The sequence below is a fragment of the Marmota monax genome, unplaced genomic scaffold (assembly GCF_021218885.2).
Source record: "Marmota monax isolate L192 unplaced genomic scaffold, Marmota_monax_Labrador192_F-V1.1 WCK01_AAM20220418_F8-fsc00012, whole genome shotgun sequence".
Classification (NCBI taxonomy): domain Eukaryota; kingdom Metazoa; phylum Chordata; class Mammalia; order Rodentia; family Sciuridae; genus Marmota; species Marmota monax.
In genome coordinates this window covers 9,117,369-9,139,060 of record NW_026695227.1, presented here as the reverse complement: position 1 = coordinate 9,139,060, position 21,692 = coordinate 9,117,369, and the positions used below count along the sequence as shown (strand labels likewise).

General features: G+C 36.5%; 1 protein-coding gene across 3 annotated transcripts in view; it reads right to left on the bottom strand.

Annotated features, from left to right (window-relative positions):
• Positions 1-5,197, bottom strand: part of Pyroxd1 (pyridine nucleotide-disulphide oxidoreductase domain 1) — a 57,212-nt gene extending 52,015 nt beyond the window's left edge. Inside the window, exons 1-2 of one of the 3 annotated variants that reach the window (XM_058576294.1) lie at positions 5,009-5,197; positions 2,875-2,955 (exon numbers count right to left, since the gene is read on the bottom strand). In XM_058576294.1, the coding sequence (XP_058432277.1) occupies positions 2,875-2,955; positions 5,009-5,092 (165 nt within the window). In that variant the 5' untranslated portion in view covers positions 5,093-5,197. The remainder of the gene's footprint in view (positions 1-2,874; positions 2,956-5,008) is intronic. The other 2 variants (XM_046436228.2, XM_046436229.2) reach the window with 2 other exon arrangements.
• Positions 5,198-21,692: the final 16,495 nt, after the last annotated feature.

The following is a 21,692-nucleotide window of genomic DNA, read 5'->3' as shown; positions in this document are numbered from 1 at the left end:
AAAGTGCAGGGACCTAACGGCTTCTTTGCTGAATTCTACAAATATTTTAAGGACTAAAAATCAACATGTCTGTAATTCTTCCAAAAACTTGGACAGAAAACTTCCAAACTCATTTTGCAAGATCAACATTATCCAATACGAAAGCCAGACAAGGACAGTTACAAGAACAGAAAATTATAGGCCAATATCCTGATGCACATCAATAGAAAAATCCTCCAGAAAATCCTAGCAAATAAAATTCAACAGTACATTTAAAGTATTCTTTACTATGATCAGATGAAATTTATTCTTGGAATGTAAGAATGTTTCAACATACACTGTGTGATATAACACATTAACAGAATGAAGGACAAAAATCCATATGATTACCTCATAGATACAAAAAAGCATTTGACAAAATTCAACATCCTTTGATGATGAAAACTATCAACAAATTAGGTACAGAAATACACAAAACACAACATACATATGTGACAAGCCCACAACTGATGTCAATGGAGAAAGATGAGAAACAAGACAAGAATACTCACTTTCACTGTTTCAATTCACCATGGTACTATTAGTCCTAGCCACAAAAATTAGGCAAGGGAAATAAAAGGCATCTTAAATTTGGAAAGATGCTAAACTGACTGTTTGCAAATGAAATGATCATACACAGAGAACATCTTAAATAATCCACCAAAAAACTGAAACAAGAATATTCATTAAAGTTGCAACATATGAAAATCACTATATAAAAATAGTACTATTTCTTTACACTAATGATAAACTATCTGGAAAAAAATCAAGAAAACAATCCCATTTACAATAACTTTAAAATTAAAAACAACTTTAGTAATAAACTTAACAAAGTCAAAGATATATACACATACACACACACATATATTAAAAACCATGAAATTGATGAAAGAAACTGAAAAACCTTACATAAACAAAAAATATTTCATGTTCATGGAATGGCAGAATTAGTGTTGTTAAAAATGTCTATACTACCCAAAGCCATCTATGAATTCAACAATCACTACCAAAATTTGATTGACATTTTTATAGAAATAGAAACACAATCCTAAAATTCATGTAGGACAAGAAAAGACCCAAAACAGCTTGAGGAATCTTGAGCAAGAAAGAATAAAGCTGAAGTCATCAAACTATCTGATCTGAAGTTATATCATAAAAGTGCAGTAATCAAAATAGCATCATACTGGTATAAAAACAGATAAATAGATCAATGGAACACAAGAGCCCAGAAATAAATCCACACACTTATGATTAACTGATTTTCAACAAATGTGCTAAGAACACAAAATGAGGAAAGGACAATTTTTTTTTCAATAAACGATATTGGGCAAACTGACATCCCATGCAGAAAATAAAATTATACCCTCACTTCACACCACACACAAAAACTGAGTCAAAATAGATCAAAGCCTTTAGGGTAAACATTGAAACTATACAACTAAGAGAAGAAATAATAGGGGGAAAAATCTCCATGATATAATCTGGGGAAGGAATTTTGGGGTATGATCTCAAAGCATAGGCAAAAAATTACAAATAAACAAATGGAATTATATCAAACTAAAAAGTTTCTGCACAGAAAAGAAAACAACAGGATGAAGAGATAATCTATAGAGTGTCAAAAATATCTTCAAACCATATGTATGTGATAAGGCATTAATAATAAAATATATCAGGAATCCAAATAACTCATAGTAAGAAAACTAATAACCTGATTTTAAAAATGGTCAAAAGACCTGAACAGCCATTTCTCCAAAGAAGACATAAAAATAGATAACATATATAAAAAAGTACTCAAAATCACTAATTTAGGAAATGAAAATCAAAACCCAAATGAGATTATTACTTCACACCTGTTAGGATGGCTTCTATCCAAAAGATAAAAAGTGTTGGTGAGGATATGGAGAAAAGAAAACCCTGATACAATGCTGGCAGAAGTGTAAATTAGTATAGCCTGATGGAAAATAATAGGTTCTTCAAAAAATAAAAAATAGAAGTGACATATGATATAGCAATCCACTAGAAAGTATATCTACAAAAGAAATTAAATCAGCACCTCCTAGTGATATTTGTCCTTCTATGTTCACTGCAGCATTATTCACAACAATCAAAGTATGAAAGCAACCTAAGTGTTCATCATTGGGTAAGCAGGTACAGGCAATGTGCTACTTACGCACAATGAAATACTATTCAGCTTTTAAAAAGGAAGAAATCCTGTCAGATGACAATATGGATTAGCCTGGAGGACATTATGCTAGTGAAATAAGCATAATAGAAAGCCATACCATATGATCTCACTTATATGTGGAAACTAATTGTGTTTATTGAAGACTGGGGAGTAGAGGCATTATGGTGATCTTGATCAAGGAAACAAAACTTCAGTTAGGAAGAATAATTTCAAGAGATCTGTTGCACATCCTGATCAGTAAAATTAATAATAATAATATATTGCACATTTGGAATTTGCTACAGATATATTTTAACTGTTCTCATCATAAAAAAATGATAGTGAGTTAAATAATTTGATTTAGTCATCCCACACTGTGTATACATTCATCAAAACATCATGGTGAGGCTGGGGCTGGGGCTCAGGGGTAGAGCGCTTGCCTGGCATGTGTGAAACACTGGGTTCAATTCTTAGCACCACATATAAATACATAAAATAAAGGTCTATCAACAACTAAATATATATATATATGTATATACACATATATATATATGTATATATATTAAAAAGACATCATATATGTACAATTATTTCTCATCAATTTTATAAAAGAAAAACCAATTCTAACTACTACACATATTACTTTAGTTTTTTTTCAAATTAATACTAAAAAAGTTATACAAATTTCTCACCTGCTTGAAATTTGTAACTGCTTTAATAACAGGAGAAGCTGTTACCAGGAGAATATCTTCTGATGGAAAGTTAATCGCCAACTTATTTTTGGAAAAAGAGAAACATGATAAATAACTTTAGGTCTTGCTATAAAAATGATGTATGTGTGTGTGGGGGTGGGATAATACAGTTTTAATAATGTTATTAACTGGTGAAATTAAAAACTGAATTATTTCTCATCTAAAGGTTTTTGTTATTCTGGGTCCTGTACATATTTATAAGGCAGTGAATAAGGAATGTTAAACTCTTACACTGATAAAATGAGTATCATTTACATTAAACATTAACAAAGAATTCCTGAGCAAGAAAATATAAAGAAGTATCCTTTAAACTATTTTGTATACCATTTTAAAGCTATATAGATGACAATAAACCTGACTAAGAGTAAAATTAACTCCCATTTATTTTAAAATATTTTCATTCATCTTCTATGGGGAAAAATTGAACTGTCAATATTACTTAGCATCTTTCCTAAGTGCTTTGGAACTTCTATTTCCTCATTTTGACCAGTTCATATTCTGAGAAGACACAGTTATTTTAATATTAGCTTTAACAAAATTTAGACTTAACTTGCTATTGTTCAATTATTTTCCTTTAGCTACAAGCTCTTTTCCTCACTTTGAACTTAAACCATTTATATGTCAAAATCTATTTCCTCAACTCCACTAATATATAATCCTTAAAATCTATGGGATCCTTAGTTTCTCCTTATTTGAATTCTCTATTGTATTTGACAAAACTCTCTCCATCTTTCTTCCTTGTGTATAGTCTGTAATTCATCTCCTCTCTATTTACATTGCTACATCAGATACCCACAGCTTCTTTATACTACTGAAAAAAAAAAGTATTAATCAGTTGCCACTGCCCCAAATACACTATAACTAAATCATCTTTCAAGATCTTTTCTTTGATCACTGTACTCCACTGCTTACCATCACCTGACTACTTGTAAATTCTAAATTTTTGAGGGGTGGGGTGGGGAGGGGAGTACTGGGAATTGAACCAGGGGCACTCCACCACTGAGGCACATCCCCAGCCCTTTCTTGTATTTTATTTAGAGACAGGGTCTCACTGAGTTGCTTATTATCTCCCCATTGCTGAGACTAGCTTTGAACTTGGGATCCTCCTGCCTCTGCCCCCGCAGCCGCTGGGATTACAGGCCTGCGCCACCGCCACCAGCTTTTCTCTAAATTCTTAGCATGATTTATAAGATCCTTTATGATCCGGTCTTTGCCAAACTTCATGCTTTAATCTCTGGCCAACACCCCAAAGCATCATGTGCACTGAGCTTTGCTGCTTCCAAATGGAGTCATGCTTTTCCAAAGCAGATTATGAAGTTGCCTTCCTTTGGAATATCATCTGATGACTTTCACTCATTCTTTGACACTGAGCTAAAAAGCCATCTTTGAAAAAAATATACCTCTTCTTTTAATTCACTCCCTATCAACTCCAGAAGCGTTCCTAAGATTTAACAGTGAACACAATGGAGTGATTTTATTTCAGTGATTACTTTGCATCATCAAAATCATCTTTTTTTGAAATACACACAGGTATATAAATATATATGGTTCAGTTATTCATTATAATCAGAAAATAATTCTCTAGTTGTATTTAATCCCTGCTGGTTGTTTTACAAAACATCACCGGACATGAAATCGCTCCTATTTGGGGAATTCAAAGTTCAAGATATTTATTAAAGGGTTTCTTTATCCATTAGTTACAATATACTAAGGAGTTGGCACCTGCCTGGCAATTAAATGTAACCAGCTAAGACAATTTAAAAAGCAGGCTGAAATTTTCTGTCCAAATACAAAACCCTCTTTTCCCGGCATCACGGGGACCAGAGACTGGTTCAGCTAGGTTTGGATTCTCGGCTAATAATTTGCTTCCCACTCATCCCTGGCCTCGAGACGACGCTTGCGAGGTACTCAGGATTTTCTGTGGAAGTTACCACGCAGAGTTTAACTTCTGGGAACCCAGAAGACGCGGGGGTAAAGGGCGGGGCGAAAGCGGGACTCAAAGAATCACCAGGGAGGGGTCGCCAGAGAGGGGGTGGGGGGGGAAGAGGCGGAGCCGCCCGCGCACCCGCCGCACCTGCTCGGCACACGTGACGCCCGCGATGCCGCCGCCCACCACTACGAACTTGCCAGTCCTCTCCGGAGGGCACGCTGCCTCCATGTCCTCGAACTCTCAAGGATTTCCTGAAGGTAGTAAGGGAACTTTGGGAATTCGCGTTCCCGGAAAGGAAGCCTCTGTTGGCACTCACTTCCGGCCCCTGATCTGGAGACTCTGACCTACGGGTGCCTGGAAGTTCATACTTGCTCTTTGTGCGTATCTGCTGCTGGTCGCGCTTTAGACGCAACAAGACATCAATCACATGGTTTCCAGAGTTTAGTGTTACTTTTACTATTCCTGAATTTAGTTTTTCCACAAAGGTTCGATAAAGAGAAGATTAAAAAAGAAAGAAGATTGGTTTCTGTTGCGGAAAGATGAATTGCTTTGAAGTTGTCATTATTTTTTTTTCTCAAGAACAGATAGAGCCTCCCATTTTAAACTCAGTGATAGGAGGCGCCTTTGCGTCGTATCCACATGCTAGCCCACAGCTCACATTTTGTAGATGAAGAAACTGAAGCATTTGAGGAAACCTTGGGTGCCACCCATCACCTAACAACCGAAGGTTTTTTTGTGGAAGCACAAACATTCTTCATGACAAGGCAATGCAATACTATTGAACTGTTCTCTAAGACGTTAGCATTTCCATTTTCAATTTTTAGTGCAGTTAAAAATTCCAGTAATATATAGTATTGTTTGTTATCTGGTCCAAAAATGAACGTTTCTTTCAGGTTCCCAATACATAATAGAATGTGTGAGTGCTGAAAGTAATAATATCTTGTTTTTACCATTAACACCATTTTTGTGGTGTTCCTTTGGAGAAATGGCTGTTAAACTACTTTTACCATACAGTATTTACTTTATTCACTACTATTTATTTATTACCTGTCTAGTCTTGTGTAATATTACCAGATAAGTTATGTTGTATCATTAAGATACTATTTCTCAAATGGCTAATTGTAAAACTGATGCCCTTTAATTCTTTAAACTATTAAGAATAACCATTTTATATATCAGGAAAACCTACTATCTATAATTACAGATATTTACTGATACCCATAATAGTCACTGTGCTTCAGTTTACTAAGTTAAATAGTAACCAGTTGGATATATGATTCCAGTTTTTATTTCTTGTTTAATCAAAGCATTTTCAGAAGGAAATAATATTTTAAGCCCATTTACATTGAGTCTCACTTCTCCAGCTTATTTTCACATGAGATTCTGTGTTCCCTTTAGATTGAACTACATTTTCATTTTCCAAGATAAGCCATTTTCTTTCTTCAGGAAGAGTTTGCTTGTACGCTTTCCTCAACTACTTTCCCCTAGCTAATTCCTCATTGACTTTGGTTTCATCATTATAGGGCATTGATTTAACGTTTGAACCCCCATCTTAAAATGTTAACTGCCATCTTATGAGGAAAGTTTCGCTTTCCTGTAATTCCTCTTACCCCAATTCCCCCCACTTCATTAGTGACCTACCCCATGATAACCCTAAGCCAATCCCAGAAGGACACGACCCCTTTGCTCTGGAAAGCCCCTTGGTGCCATAGACCTAAGCCAATCCCATGTTATTCTCCACCTGCCTACCTCTGACACAAGAACCACCAAGCCTATCCCATAGCACCATAACTACAACTCTAAACCCCTACCCCACAAAAGCTGAATACCCAAACATCTCGGGGCCTCTCTCTCCTATGCAGAGATGGCTTTTATTTGTCAACTCTGACAAATTCTCCTGTATATATCTGCCTTTTCTCTATCCTTAATTTCTCATGTACCTGTTTCTTGTTTCTCACTTTCCCTTCAATCATGCCATCACTTTCTCTAAGTAGTTGTATTTAATATCCTCAAGATTGAACTAGTTGTCCTCTCTATGTATTCCAATAGCACTTTGTCATTCCCCTCATCTAGACTTACATTTTAACTATCTACTACCCAACCCCTCCAGCACCATAAACTCCTTAATCTCAGGGATCAGTCCCCCTCCCCCTTGTTCAGTTAGTATGGTGTTGAACAAGAATGTGATGAATGAATTAGGAAGTGGATGGAGCATAAGACTGCCCTGAAGTCCTCCTGAAGACTTTTAAATTCATTATCCAGGGATAAGATCCTCCTGTATATTATAGCTTTCCCCTTTTATGGAGTTCAGACCCTGGAATCCAAGCTTCCAGAGGAAATGGAGGGAGATAGGTGAAGATGAGAAGGAAGCAAAGCAGTAGGAAACTCTTCTCACAAAGGCAAATGGAAGGTGAGCCCACACTCTCTTTTCCTCTTTCCATTTTAATGACTGGCCTGCCTTAGAAAGGTGTAGTGATAAAATATGCCTCCCAAATTGGCCTTAACTTTTAGAAATTTCTGCTACAAACTTTAGGGAAGAGCCTTAAGAAAAGGCTCGTAGTGTGTCTCACCTTAGTGTTCATTTCATTGTAAAGGTAGGTTGGATGTGGGAATGGGTTAAAAGTGAGATTTACATAGCTTTGAAACATGAAATCTTCAGGGAGGGCAGCAATAGGGGTCTTTGAGGGGTAGGGCAAGGGGTGAACACAGAGAAAACTGGGTTCCAAGAAATATGAGAGACAGTGCTGAGAAGCATCAGAGGAGCAGAAAAGATGGAACATCAGCTTCCTTTTAACTCCTGGCTGGAAGCTTAGGAGTGAAGGACACATGAACTGGTGACTGTTTCTGAGGAGTCAAATAAGACCAATGTGTTGCTGAGAATTATGGTGTATAATTAGTGGTGGAAAAGAATAGTGGGAGGAGTTGACAAGGAAAGCTTCATAGAATAGGTGGAACTTACTCCAAACCTCAAAGGCCCAGTAGCAATTGGATACCATAAGAACAGTGGGGCAAACCAGATAAGAAATCTCAAGGACCAAAGGCTTGCTGGTGGAAATGAGCATGGGAAATACAGGAGATGGTAGAAGTTAGTAAGAGAGTTAGGGAGTTCAGAATTCATCTGGGAAAACTGAGGGAAAGAAAGCTATTTTACTTCTTCTGTTATCTTCCTTAATTTGCTTAGATATAGCCTCACATCTTCTCCTGATAGTTATCCCTACCTTTGAAAGTATTAGATCAAAACCTAACTTCCCATTCTTTTCTAAGTTGGTTTTAGAAATGTTTAAGAGTATTTAACTTATTCAGCTAGTTGATTGAAAATTGAAAAAGAACTATGAAATTTCATAAAGTTGTTAATGATTTATAGTTAAGGATTTACAGCTTTTGAGATGTATGACCTGGGTTCCAATCACACTCCAGGTGTTCTGTGTTATATGACCATTCAGTGAGTTGCCCCATTTGAGTTTATTAGGACCTAGAGCTTTTCCATCATTCTCTCATAATTAAAAAGTCCCGTGCTACCTATTCTCAAAACCCAGACTCTCAGGCAATTTAAACTTTATCTAACTACAAAGAGGGAAGGTTTATTTCTCTTCACTTTCATTTCAAAGCTTTTCTTGCCACCAAAGTCATAGGCCAGAAACCTGACTTTGGGAATCCAGTAAATCAGGTTCAACCACGCACCCTAAAAACTAAACAGAAGAGGTAATAGTGAAAAACACAAAGGGAACTTTACAACGTAGCTGAACCCTTCAGAGTTCTTGATCCATAGGGTCCCATTGCCTTCCCTGAGTAGTAACACTGAATAAAATTCCTTTTGTACCTTTACAATGGTAATGACCATTTCTGTTGGTTTTGGGAGCAAGTGACCAGACCTGATTTACTAGATCCCCAGAGTGAGGCCCCTGGCCTAGGACTGTAGTAGCAGCTTTGGTGAGCCCAGCCAGGAGAAAGCATGCAGTTTGTTCATTAGCCACTTGGAGCTAACAGCCCTGGAATGAAGAGAACAGAAAAAGAGGGATCAGTGCAGCTACTAAAATTACATTCATTGGGGGGGGGTCTCTCCATTTCTTCCCACTTAAGATGGATGCTTTTTACTTGGTGAAGCAGAGAAATGAACTTTTGAACTCTATGGGCCCTGAAGTCTGACCTCTGGTAAGTTCTCCCTGACAGTGTACATTGGGTCATGTCCTTCTTTTTCCTTGTCCTTTGGGATATTTTGAGCAATTTGGTTTATTTTGAGCCAATTTGGGAAGAAGGGGCTCTTTTGAGAAAATTTGGGTTGTTTTGAACCAATTTGGACTTATGCCTTTTGTCTGGCCGGGAAGTTTGGAATCTAACTTTGCCATGCCTATTGAAAGGTACACATACAAACCTGGTTAGTTTGGGGAGATCTCTGTTGTGATTGGCATAAAAATGAAAAGTGCTAAATCTGTGTTTGTGTCCTATATGGATAATTTTGTCTGTCTGTTTTTTGATAGCTATAAATACATGATAAAAAGATAATTAATTATTATGGCATACCATGATCTTGTTTTTTAATACCTTTATTTTGTTTAGTTTTTTTAGGTGGTGCTGGGGATTGAACCTAGTACCTCACACTTGCTAGGCAAGTGCTCTACCACTAATTAGCCTCTAATTAGCACTAATTAGCCTCTGAGTAATTTCTAATCTAACTCCAGTTTCAACCATATGTGTATACAGATGCAGCTTACTTTACACTTCTTTCCTTTTCCCCATCATTCTTACATCTTTCTTCCACCTGTCTGTATTCTTTTACCCTTTTTGTTTTATTCATCAATTTTTTTCCCACCAAATATTTTTAGTATCAACCTGGCACTTCAAAGCTGACTACTTTTGGAATCCTGAATATGCTCCCACACTACAATGTGGAGTTCAGGGATTAATCACTAAAGTTTGGATTTGGAATGTCCCCCAAAGATTCCTGGGGGACACAGGGTAGAAAGGTTCAGAGGAGCTTTGGGGAAGTGATTGGATCATGACAGCTCTGACATCACCAGAGAGTTGACCCATTGATGGACTCATAGCTAACTGGAGTATGGAGAGGCGGTGGCCATGGTAGGAAGCAGGGCCAATTTGAATGAAGTGACTCCTTTGGGGGTGTGCCCTTGGGAACTATATTGTTCCCTGGTACCCTTACCCCACCCTCTGCTTAATGGATGCTGTGAGCTGAGCAGCTTTCTTCCACCTTGCACATTCACCTGCCTCACCTCAGGCCTGGAGTAATGGAGTTGGCCTACCATTACTGAGCCCTATACCCAGCCCTATACCATGCCCTTTTTACATGAAAGTACAGTCTGATTTAATGTGATTGTTTCATGTGTTCTTTTGTCTGTTAGTTTTGTTTTTAGAGTATGTTGATAAAATCTTTGTTTTCTATTTTATGTATGTTTGTATATATGTGTATATTGTGTGTTCTCTCCACATGATTTAAATTGGCTAATAAATAAATGAACACTCAGATACTTAAAGAATATAAATACACAACTTAGTTCATGTGATTTGAATAAATTTTCACTAATTGAGCTAATTTAAATTTGTTAGTAAGACAAAAGTAAAGATACCTTTAAAATTATTAACACAATTTTGGCCTAGGTTACTAGGTAATTGGGATTGAATTTGTCTCTGTTAAGATGTTTACAGTAAAATGTTTATTGCTTTTGAGCAGGAAAAAATGGCTTAAAATATTAGCTATGCTTGTCTGATATCTTGGTGTTTGTGGGTAACCTAAAAGTAGTTGTTAAAAAAGGATAAATTATATTTGATATAAATGGAATAAACATTTACATATGTGTTAAAAGAACACATCTGTATCATTTTTAAGTTAAAATACTGAAAAATCAATTGCTAAATGTAAATACCAGTACTCTTGGCCTTTAAAATTCTATAAGAAAAAAATATAGATTGGAGTAATTAAAAAAATGGATTTTTATAAATTGTCGGCATATAGAAAAAAACTCTGATTTTTGCGGGTCTTCACTAAAAAGCAAGATTACTAAGAGCTAAAATTCTAATTAACAGATAAAATTCTATATGCAAAAATACAGAACATTTAATGGAATTTTAATTAAAAATATAGTTAGAATAATGTATTTCATCTTATTGGGGAGAAAAGAAGGAATTTTGTAAAGATTGTTTCAAAAGGTTAAGGGAGAAAAACCAGCAAGTAGGAAAAATAGCTATAAAAAGTTATAGGTATGGAGATATATTTTTGTAAGGAAAGTTAAAGAAAATGTTTTTGGAATCAAAAAGGATACTTGTCCTAAAGTCCAAGATGAAAAAAGGAGAGACAGAACAAATCTAGAATGGAAACAGGTTGTTCAGTGTCTAAGTAAGTTGCAGAGAGTTTGTGAAATATAAATCTTAGGAAATTTATACATAAAATTAAGTTGATTATAATTAACATAGTTAAGGTTAGCTAAGGATTTTTCTAAGGTCAAAAGTTAATGTACTGAGATCTACCCACACCGGCCTGTGCAGGCCCCAGGCCCACAACAGACCCAGGCCCCCTCTTCTCTGGCAGGGCAGACAACCGCCAGAGCCTAGCCTCTGGTGCAGGATTGCTCCTTCTGACCAGCAGACTACTGCAGGATGTCAAGCCCAGTGGGAGGTCAAGCCCAGTGGCCCAGATTCACCCACACCAACTTGCGCAGGACCCAGATCCAGGATGCAGTAGCATTCATTGAGGGACACCAGCAGGGTCTGGAAGCCCAACATCAAGGTGAGGTACAGACAATCTGCACAGGTACTACAAGAATATAGGGAAGAAACTGTAAAATCTCAGATCCACACTGCAAGAAAGGAAGACACACAGACAACATGAAAAAATAAGGGAGGAAAGTGCCCCAAACAAACCAAAACACTATAATAACGGAACCCCATGGATAGTGAAATTGATGAAATGTCAGAGAAGGAGTTCAGAAGGTTCATAATTAAAATGATCTGTGAATTAAAGAGTGACCTAAATGAGCAAATACAGGTAAAAATTGATCACTCCAACAATGAGATAAGAGAGCAAATACAAGTAGCAAAAGATTACTTCAAGAGAGAGATAGAAACTCTGAAAAAAAAAACAGTCAAAATCCTTGAAATGAAGGATATAATAAATCAAATTAAAAAACTCAATAGAAAGCATAACCAACAGACTATATCACTTGGAAGAAAGAAGATCAGATAATGAAGACAAAGTATACAACCTGGAAAATAAAGTCGATCACACAGTAAAGATAGTTAGAAACCATGAATTATGGGACAGCATCAAAAGACCAAATATAAGTGTTATTGGGATAGAGGAAGGCACAGAGTTTTGAACCAAAGGAATGCACAATTTCTTCAATGAGATAATATCAGAAAATTTTCCAAGCATGAAGAACAAATTGGAAAACCAAATACAAGAGGCTTATAGTACAAAATTACAACAGATCTACACCAAGGCACGTTATAATAAAAATGCCTATCATACAGAATAAGGATAGAAGCTTAAAGCTGCAAGAGAGAGGAATCAGATCACATATCAAGGGAGACCAATTCATATCTCAGCAGGTTTTTCAACCCAGACCCTCAAAGCCAGGAGATCATGGAACAACATATACCAAGCTCTGAAAGTAAATGGATGCCAATCAAGAATCTTATATCCAGCAAAACTAAACTTTAGATTTGATGATGAAATAAAAACTTTCCATGATAAACAAAAGTTAAAAGAATTTACAACTAGAAAACCTGTACTACAGGCTTACATCCTCAGCAAAATATTCCAAGAGGAGGAAATGAAAAACAATGATGAAAATCAGCAGAGGGAGAATCTAATCAAAGGAGAAACCAAGTCACATTAAATACCAAAAATAAACAAAAATGGCTGGGAATACAAATCATGTCTCAATAATAACCCTGAATATTAAAGGCCTAAAGTCACCAATCAAAAGATATAGACTAGCAGATTGGATTAAAAAAGACCCAACAATATGATGCTTCCAAGAGACTCATCTCACAGAAAAAGAAATCCACAGACTGAAGGTGAAGTGTTGGGAAAAATCATACCACTCACAGGGACTGGGGAAGCAAGCAGTTTCTATCCTCATATCAAATAAAGCAAATTTCAAGCTAAAGCCAACCAAAAAGGATAAAGAAGGACACTACATACTGCTCAAGGGAACCATACACCAACAAGACTGAACAATTATATGCCCCCCAAAATGGAGCATCTACATTCATCAAACAAACTCTTCTCAAGTTCAAGAGTCAAATAGACCACAGGACAATAATTTTGGGTGACTTTAACACACCTCTTTCATCACTAGATAGGTCTTTCAAAAAAACTGTAGAACTCAATAATACAATCAATAACTTAGACTTAACTGACATTTATAAAATATTTCATCCTTCAATGAGAGAATATACTTTCTTCTCAGCAGCACATGGATTATTCTCTAAAATAGATTGTATGCTATGCCAAAAAGCAACTCTTAGCAAATACAAAAAAGTAGAGATACTACCGTGCATTCTGTCAGATAATAATGGAATGAAATTAGAAATCAATGATAAAATAAGAAATAAAATCCACTCCAACACCTAGAGACTAAATAATATGCTACTGAATGAACAATGGGTTGCACAAGACATCAAGGAGGAGATTAAAAAATTTTGGAGGTAAATGAGAACACAGATACAACATATCAAAATCTCTGGGACACTATGAAAGCAGTTCTAAGAGAAAAGTTCATTGCATGGAGTTCATTCCTTAAAAGAAGAAAAAGTCAACAAATAAATGACTTAACATTACATCTCAAAGCCCTAGAAAAAGAACAAATCAGCCCCCAAAACAGCAGAAGATAGGAAATAATTAAAATCAGAGCTGAAATTAATGAAATTGAAACAAAAGAAACAATTGAAAAAATTGACAAAACAAAAAGTTGGTTCTTTGAAAAAAATCAATAAAATTGACAGACCCCTACCCATGCTAACAAAGAGAAGAAGAGATAAAACTCAAATCACTAATATAAGTGATGAAAAAGGAAATATCACAACAGACACTACAGAAATATAGAATATAATTAGAAATTATTTTGAAAACTTGTACTCCAATAAAATAGAAAATATTAAAGGCATCAACAAATTTGTAGAGTGATATAATTTGCCCAAATTGAATCAGGATGATATACACAATTTAAGCAGATCAATTTCAAGTGATGAAATAGCAGACACCATCAAAAGTCTACCAACCAAGAAAAGCCCAGGACCAGATGGATACATAGCAGAGTTCTACAAGACCTTTAAAGAAGAACTAATACCAATACTCTCCAATTTGTTTCAGGAATTAGAAAAAGAGGCAGCACTTCCAAACTCATTCTATGAGGCCAATATCACTCTGATTCCAAAACCAGGCAAAGACTCATCAAAAAAAGAAAACTTCAGACCAATATCTCTAATGAACATAGATGCAAAAATTCTCATTAAAAGTCTGGCAAATTGAATACAGAAACATGTCAAAAAGATTGTGCACCATGATCAACTGTGATTCAGCCCAGGGATGGAAGGTTGGTTCAACACATGGAAATCAATAATTGTAATTCATCACATCAATCGACTTAAAGATAAGAATCATATGTTCATCTCAATAGATGTAGAAAAAGCATTTGACAAAATACAGCCCTGCTTTATGTTCAAAACACTAGAAAAATTAGGGATAATAGGAACATATCTCAACATCATAAATGTTATCTATGCTAAGCCCCAGGCCAACATCATTCTAAATGAAGAAAAATTGAAGGCATTCCCTGTAAAAACTGGAACAAGACAGGTGTGCCCTCTTTCACCACTTCTACTTAACATAATTCTTGAAACACTAGCCAGAGCAATCAGACAGACGAAAGAGATTGAAGGGATATGCATAGGAAAAGAAGAACTCAAATTGGCAGTATTTGCTGATGATATGATTCTATATCTGGAAGACCCTAAAAGTTCCACCAGAAAACTTCTAGAACTAGTAAATTAATTCAGCAAAGTAGTAGGATATAAAATCAACACCCATAAATCAAAGGCATTTCTGCATATCAGTGACAAATCCTCAGAAATGGAAATGAGGAAAACTACCCTATTTACAACAGCCTCAAAAAAATGGGAATCAACTTAATAAAAGAGGTGAAAGATCTATATAATGAAAATTACAGAACCCTAAAGAAAGAAGTCAAAGACCACCTTAGAAGATGGAAAAATCTACCTTGCTCTTGGATAGGCAGAATTACTATTATCAAAATGACCATACTTCCAAAAGCACTATACAGATTTAATGCAATTCCAATCAAAATCCCAATGACATTCCTCATAGAAATATAAAAAGCAATCATGAAATTCATCTGGAAAAATAAGAGACCCAGAATAGCTGAAGCAATCCTTAGCAGGAAGAGTGAAGCAGATGGCATCACTATACCAGAACTTAAACTATACTACAGAGAAATAGTAGCAAAAACAGCATGGTATTGGCACTGAACAGACTGGTAGACCAATGGTACAGAATAGAGGACACAGAGACTAACCCACAAAATTACAATTATCTTATAGTAGACAAAGGTGCCAAAAACATGCATTGGAGAAAAGATAGCCTCTTCAACAAATGGTGCTGGGAAAAACTGGAAATCCATATGCAACAAAATGAAATTAAATCCCTATCTCTCACCATGCACAAAACTCAAAATGGATGAAGGACTTAGGAATAAAACTAGAGACCCTGTGTCTAACAGAAGAAAATGTAGGATCTAATCTCCATCATGTGGGATTAGGCCCCGACTTCCTTAATAAGACTCCTGTGGTGCAAGAATTAAAATCAAGAATCAATAAATGGGGAAAAATAAATAAATGGGATGGATTCAAACTAAAAAGTTTCTTCTCAGCAAAAGAAACAAATCTGCGAGGTGAATAGAGAGCCTACATCTTGGGAGTAAATCTTTACCCCTCACACATCAGAGCACTAATCTCTAGGGTGTATAAAGAACTCAAAAAGCTAAGCGCTATAAAAAATAACCCAATCAATAAATGGGCCAAGGACCTGAACAGACACTTCTCAGAAGATGATATATAATCAATCAACAAATATATGAAAAAATATTCATCATCACTAGCAATTAGAGAAATGCAAATCAAAACCACTCTAAGATTTCATCTCACTCCAGTCAGAATATCAGCTATTATGCATACAAACAACAATAAGTGTTAGTGAGGATGTGGGGAAAAGGTACACTCATATACTGATGGTGGGACTGCAAACTGGTGCAGCCAATATGGAAAGCAGTATGGTGATTTCTTGGAAAATTGAGAATGGAACCACCATTTGACCCAGCTATCCCTCTCCTGGGTCTATACCCAAAGGACTTAAAACAGCATACTACAGGGACACAGCCACATCAATGTTTGTAGCAGCACAATTCACAATAACTAAACTGCTAAACTGTGGAACCAACCTAGATGCCCTTCAATAGATGAATGGATAAAAAAATGTGGCATATATACACAATGGAATATTATTCAGCAATAAAAGAGAATAAAATCATGGCATTTGCAGGTAAATGGATAGAGTTAGAGAAGATAATGCTAAGTGAAGTTAGCCAATCCCAAAAAACCAAATGCCAAATGTTTTCTTTGATATAAGGAGGCTGATTCATAGTGAGATAAGGAGAGGGAGCATGAGAGGAATAGACAAACTCTAGGATAGGGCAGAGGGTTTGGAGGGGAAGGGAGGGGGCATGGGGTTATTAATGATGGTGGAATGTGACAGTCATTATTATCCAAATTATAGGTATGAAGATATGAATTGGTGTGAATATACTTTGTATATAACCAGAGATATGAAAAACTGTGCTCTATATGTGTAATAAGAATTGTAATGCATTCCACTGTCATATATAAATTTAAAAAAAAGAGGAGGAACCAGCTGAAGAATTTGTTCAGTGCACAGAGCTGTCAAAGTGCAGGAATTTATAATAGGCCAAGGTCTGGATGAATGGACAATATTTTCCCATTGTCAGTTTTGAGTAGGCTGTACATAGTGATCACAGGCAGGAGAAACATTTAGCACTCTGCTAAAGCCCAAGGACAGAGATTCAAGAACTCATCATTGTGTTGATTTCCCTGAGCAAGGCTCTGAGGTGTCACCATGTGATGGAGTCAGGATGCACTGTGTCAGTTGGGTCTGGAGTGTTGGATCAGCTCGTGGGCCTGGTCTTTCTGAGTTTGATATGCTCATTGTAATCCTTAATTTGAATGTCAACTTGATTGAATTAAGAGATGCCAAGAGAGGATTATGGGTATGTCCATGAGCCTTGTCTAGGAATGATTGGCATGTGGGATAGCCAACTGAAATGGAGATGCTCCCTAAGCATGGGCAGCACTGCTCAATAGACTAATGGCTTGGATGGAATAAAAATTGGAAGAACAAGGAAGCAGCAGCAGATGCAAGCTCAGTTCTTCTTGAATGGGTTCCTGATTGCTACTGCAATTATCTGAGGAGATTGTACTCTTGCTTCTTCACTCTTCCAAAGCAAATTCTCCAGAAGCCTTCAGTCTCAGAAGGGAATTCAGCCTCTTGGATTGTGGAGCTACTGATTCTTTCAGCTCTCCAGCCTGCAGGTGGCCATTGTGAACTATTCAGCTTCTGGTCTCATAAACCAACCTAATAAGTCCCCCTTTTATACTTATACTTCCTGTTGCTTCTGTTTCTCTAGAGAACCCTGGCTAATAAGCTCATGCATCCATGTGCTTCTGAGTAAGTAAGTTCTCAGGTGGTCATTTTTAATGACATGATTAATGTACTTACCAGTATGTACCTCACGGTTGTGCTGGGGGTTGTTAATTGTGCAAACAAGGCATAGAGTCATTCCACCTCCAGGTGTATAGTCAAACCCAAAATGGAGTAGCTTATGGCAAACTCCTGCTTTACAAGATGAGTAGACCAGGTTTGGGCAGCCTGAGGACTGCTCTTGCATGCAGCATTGAGTCACTCAGAGCAGGGCACAGCCTGCTCTCCACACTTTCTGTTCCCTTCTTGAGGCTTCAGTACTTCTCTATGACATGTTTTGCTAGCAGTGTGTTTTGTTTTATTTTTGAGGATTATTATAATTGTTACTAATAATCCTATACATGATGGTCATTTCTAGAGAGTCAGGAATTAGTTTTATTGTTTAAATCTCAGCTCTGGTACTTAGAGAAAGACTTCAACCCAGTTTATTATTGTATCTGATTGAAATAATGAACTGGTACAAGTCCCAGAATATCTCCTGAGTGGATGGTGTTTGTGGAAGGCTTCACTGAATGAATGTTGGGAAGAGACAGGAGACCCAGGGGAGCCCACAGAGTTGTACCACATGTGTGGATGACTTGCATGAGATTTAACCCAGGGATTTTGCCCAGGGGTGCTTAACTACTTAGCCATTTTTATTTTTAATTTTGAAACAGGGTCTTGCTAAGTTGCCTTGGGCCTTGGGGAGTTGTTGAGGCTGGCTTTGAACTCATGATCCTCCTGACTTAGTGTCACGAGGGAGCAAAATTGCAACATATGCATTCGAGGGGAGAAATAAAGAATGTCCACATGCTTCTGCCCCTTTCAATGCTTTATTCACTCAAATTACTCAATACAGTTTCACTCTATAGGTTCTTAATCAAGAAAACGACAATCCTTAATGGTAGGCACTGCAATAGACATAATCAACTCACAGCAAACAATACTAGATTAATTCTAAGCACTGAAAGACACACTTGATTATGACAGGCTAATAACAGACATTCCTCTGCATGATAAGTTCAAATGTCAGATCAAAAGTCTTAGGCTTTATGTCCAGCAGATGCACACTCAATCAGACGTGGTGATCAGGTCCAGAACCAAGGCAGGCTTTTCCTGGCATGGAGTGGATGACCAGTTGAGGAGAGGGTCGTAGGGAGAAAGTTGCGGCTCTCACAAGGGTCCAGACAAGGCGGTAGAGTTTGAGAGTGGTGAGGATCATGCAGAGAATCAGGAACAATGAAAAGTGATGGGATGTCAGTTCCTCATCAGGCTCTCCAGCTCGAGTGCATCCTTGTTTATGCTGGCTGAATCCCTGTTCATTTGCTGTATTATTTATACTAAAATTTGGGGCTTTTGGCCCCCCTTTCAATCTTTATCAGCTACCACCAGATTTCTCAGTGACATCATTTACCCTGGGGTCAGAAACATCTGGTCTGGTGGTCTCCACCCTGATCTTCTGGCCTTTCCCTCTTATCAGGTGAGGACAGTTTGCCAGGGGCTTCACTCTGTTTATCAGGGTGAGGGCAAGTATCTTGTTTGAGGCCATACTGGAGGGCTCTGTGGGTGTACCTGGTGAGACTGCAGGTTTCAAACTGGAGTTTTTAAAATGGAGTTGCTTAGGCTCAGGCCTAAGGCCATCCTCACACTTAGACTCCCAAACTGCTGGGATTACAGGCATGTACCACTGCACTTGGCAGTTGTACCTTTCTTGACCATTCCTCTTTGTTTACCCTCTAACTGCATTGGCTTTCTTTCTATTCTTTAAACATCAACACAAAAGAATGGCTACTTCCTTCATGCCACAGGGCCTTTACACATGCCTCTTCTATTGATGGGAATCTTTGCATACTTCTAGTTCTCATCATGATAAGAAGAGATGAGGAATTTTTTCTGGTCATCCTCTATCACCTACTTTGTGTTTTGGTTAGTATATGAGCTTTCCCCCCAAAGCTCTTGTGTTAATGAAGGAGTGTTCAGAGGTAAAGTTTTGGCTTGTGAGAGCTGTAACCTAATCAGTTCACCCTAGTTTGAATGATTGGGTAGAAACTGTATGTAGGTGTGTCTTGGCTGGAGATGGTGGGCAATGGGGGCATGTCCTGGAAGGGTGCATCTTCTATGTGCCTTCAGCCCTGCTTCCTGGACCAGTCAAGAGCATCTTTGCTTTGTTGGTCCTTCCTCCATGATGTGTTGTCTCACCTTGGGCCCATAGTAACAAAGTTGGCCTTCTATCAACTGAGACCTCTGAAAATATGAGCCTGAAATAAACTTTTCCTCCTCCTCCTCCAAAAAAAAAAATGTAATGCAGTCTGCTGTCATAAATAAATAAATAAATTAATTAATTAATTAATGTACTGATATAAGACCAAAATCTGTTTCTTTGTACCTAAAACCATAAAGTTTTCTTAAAAACTCATCCACTCTTATAACATTTACAATGAACAAAAATAAAAATTTTGTGTTTCATCAAGATAATGTTTTGTGTCTAATTAGATGATCATTATTTAGGAAACTAAGCCTTCAAAGATTTTTGATTTAAGTACCTGCCTGAAAGTCTTTTAAATGATTGCTTTATATGTCTGGTTAAATAAAAATTGTTATTTTTAGGTTATGGTAGTATATTTGACACACCAAATATATGTGACTAGAGATATGTTTACCTATGTGGGCTAAATACGTTTTTCTGAGTCTGGTCTAAATGTTATGTAAAAGTTTGTAAAATTAAACCTCTGTAGGTTTAATATGGGCAAGGCAATCAATGAATGCTCTCTTCTATACAAGGTATGTGTCTATCTGGACCCTTAACATATAAAATAGTCAGTGAAACTTTTGGCATTTACATCTATTTACCTTGATTAAATAAACATTTGTTATTTTATACATGAGATGCACTTGAACATACAGTAATACGTATAAGAGGTCTAAGCCTATCTTTATTTTCATCACTGCTTTTAACTGTGTGAACCAGTCATTACAGTTATCTTTTGGAATCGTGAATTCTGAAATTTACTTTCAAAGTTGGAGCTGTGTTAATCTAGGGACATCTGTGTAACTGTGATGCTAATTATCACTGGCTTCTTTGTATGCTAAAATATTCATGTTCTCCAAATGTACAACCATTTTAAAAATGTAAAGTTTGTGAGAGTATTTTATCAAACTGGTGTCCTCCAAACTAAAATTTGTTAGTAGTGATAGCCTTTTTCAGGCTTATATAAAAATATCAAATTTAGATGGGCATTTATTTATGTTACTTAATGTTTCATAACCGGATGAAAGTAGCCTGTTATCAATAATTTACATATGAAGAATTATATTACTCTTTATGTTGGAGTGGAAATTTAATTGTAATTTTGGAAATTTAATAAGGAGAACCTGATTTGTTTTAAAGGTTGGCATTGTGGAACTTGGAAACCTTTTATAGCTTTTTCCATAGGGAAAGAAATTAAGAGCTCTCTTAGGCTTTCTGTTTGATTCGAATTTCAGATGTGGTACTATTATGTTAACTGATATTCAGACAGAATCAGAAAACAATGTGTGAACTTTCTTTTCTTATACTAGTACGTAGACTATTTTAAAAGGGAGCAAAGATTAGCTTCAAATGTCAAAAGGCCAGCCACACTTATGGAGTAAGGCTTTGCCTTTTTGCCCTGCTCCATATTAGGATGGCCCCAAAGTAAGCTAAAGTTAAGCTCATTTAATGTTCTGCTCAAAAGGACAAAGTTTTTTTTTTTTTTTTTTTTTTTTTTGTAAAGATGACTGTGATCCAAAAATAGAAAGAAATATGATACAAAAATAAGTAAGGGTTTGGGTAACTTATAAGAGGTATTTAAAGATTGTAAAAAGGTCTTTAAAAAATAGAACCTATAATTTGTTTGAGTTGATAAATTATAGGTTTTGTAGTAGCTAAGTAGATATCAAAGATACAATAGTGTTATTATAAAATTGTGTTTCATGGTTCAGAGCTATTATATGAATTGAATGTAAGATTTCTTTTTGTATATTTCTTGTTAAACTTCATAACTGTTGCCTCTTCATGTTTTGCAG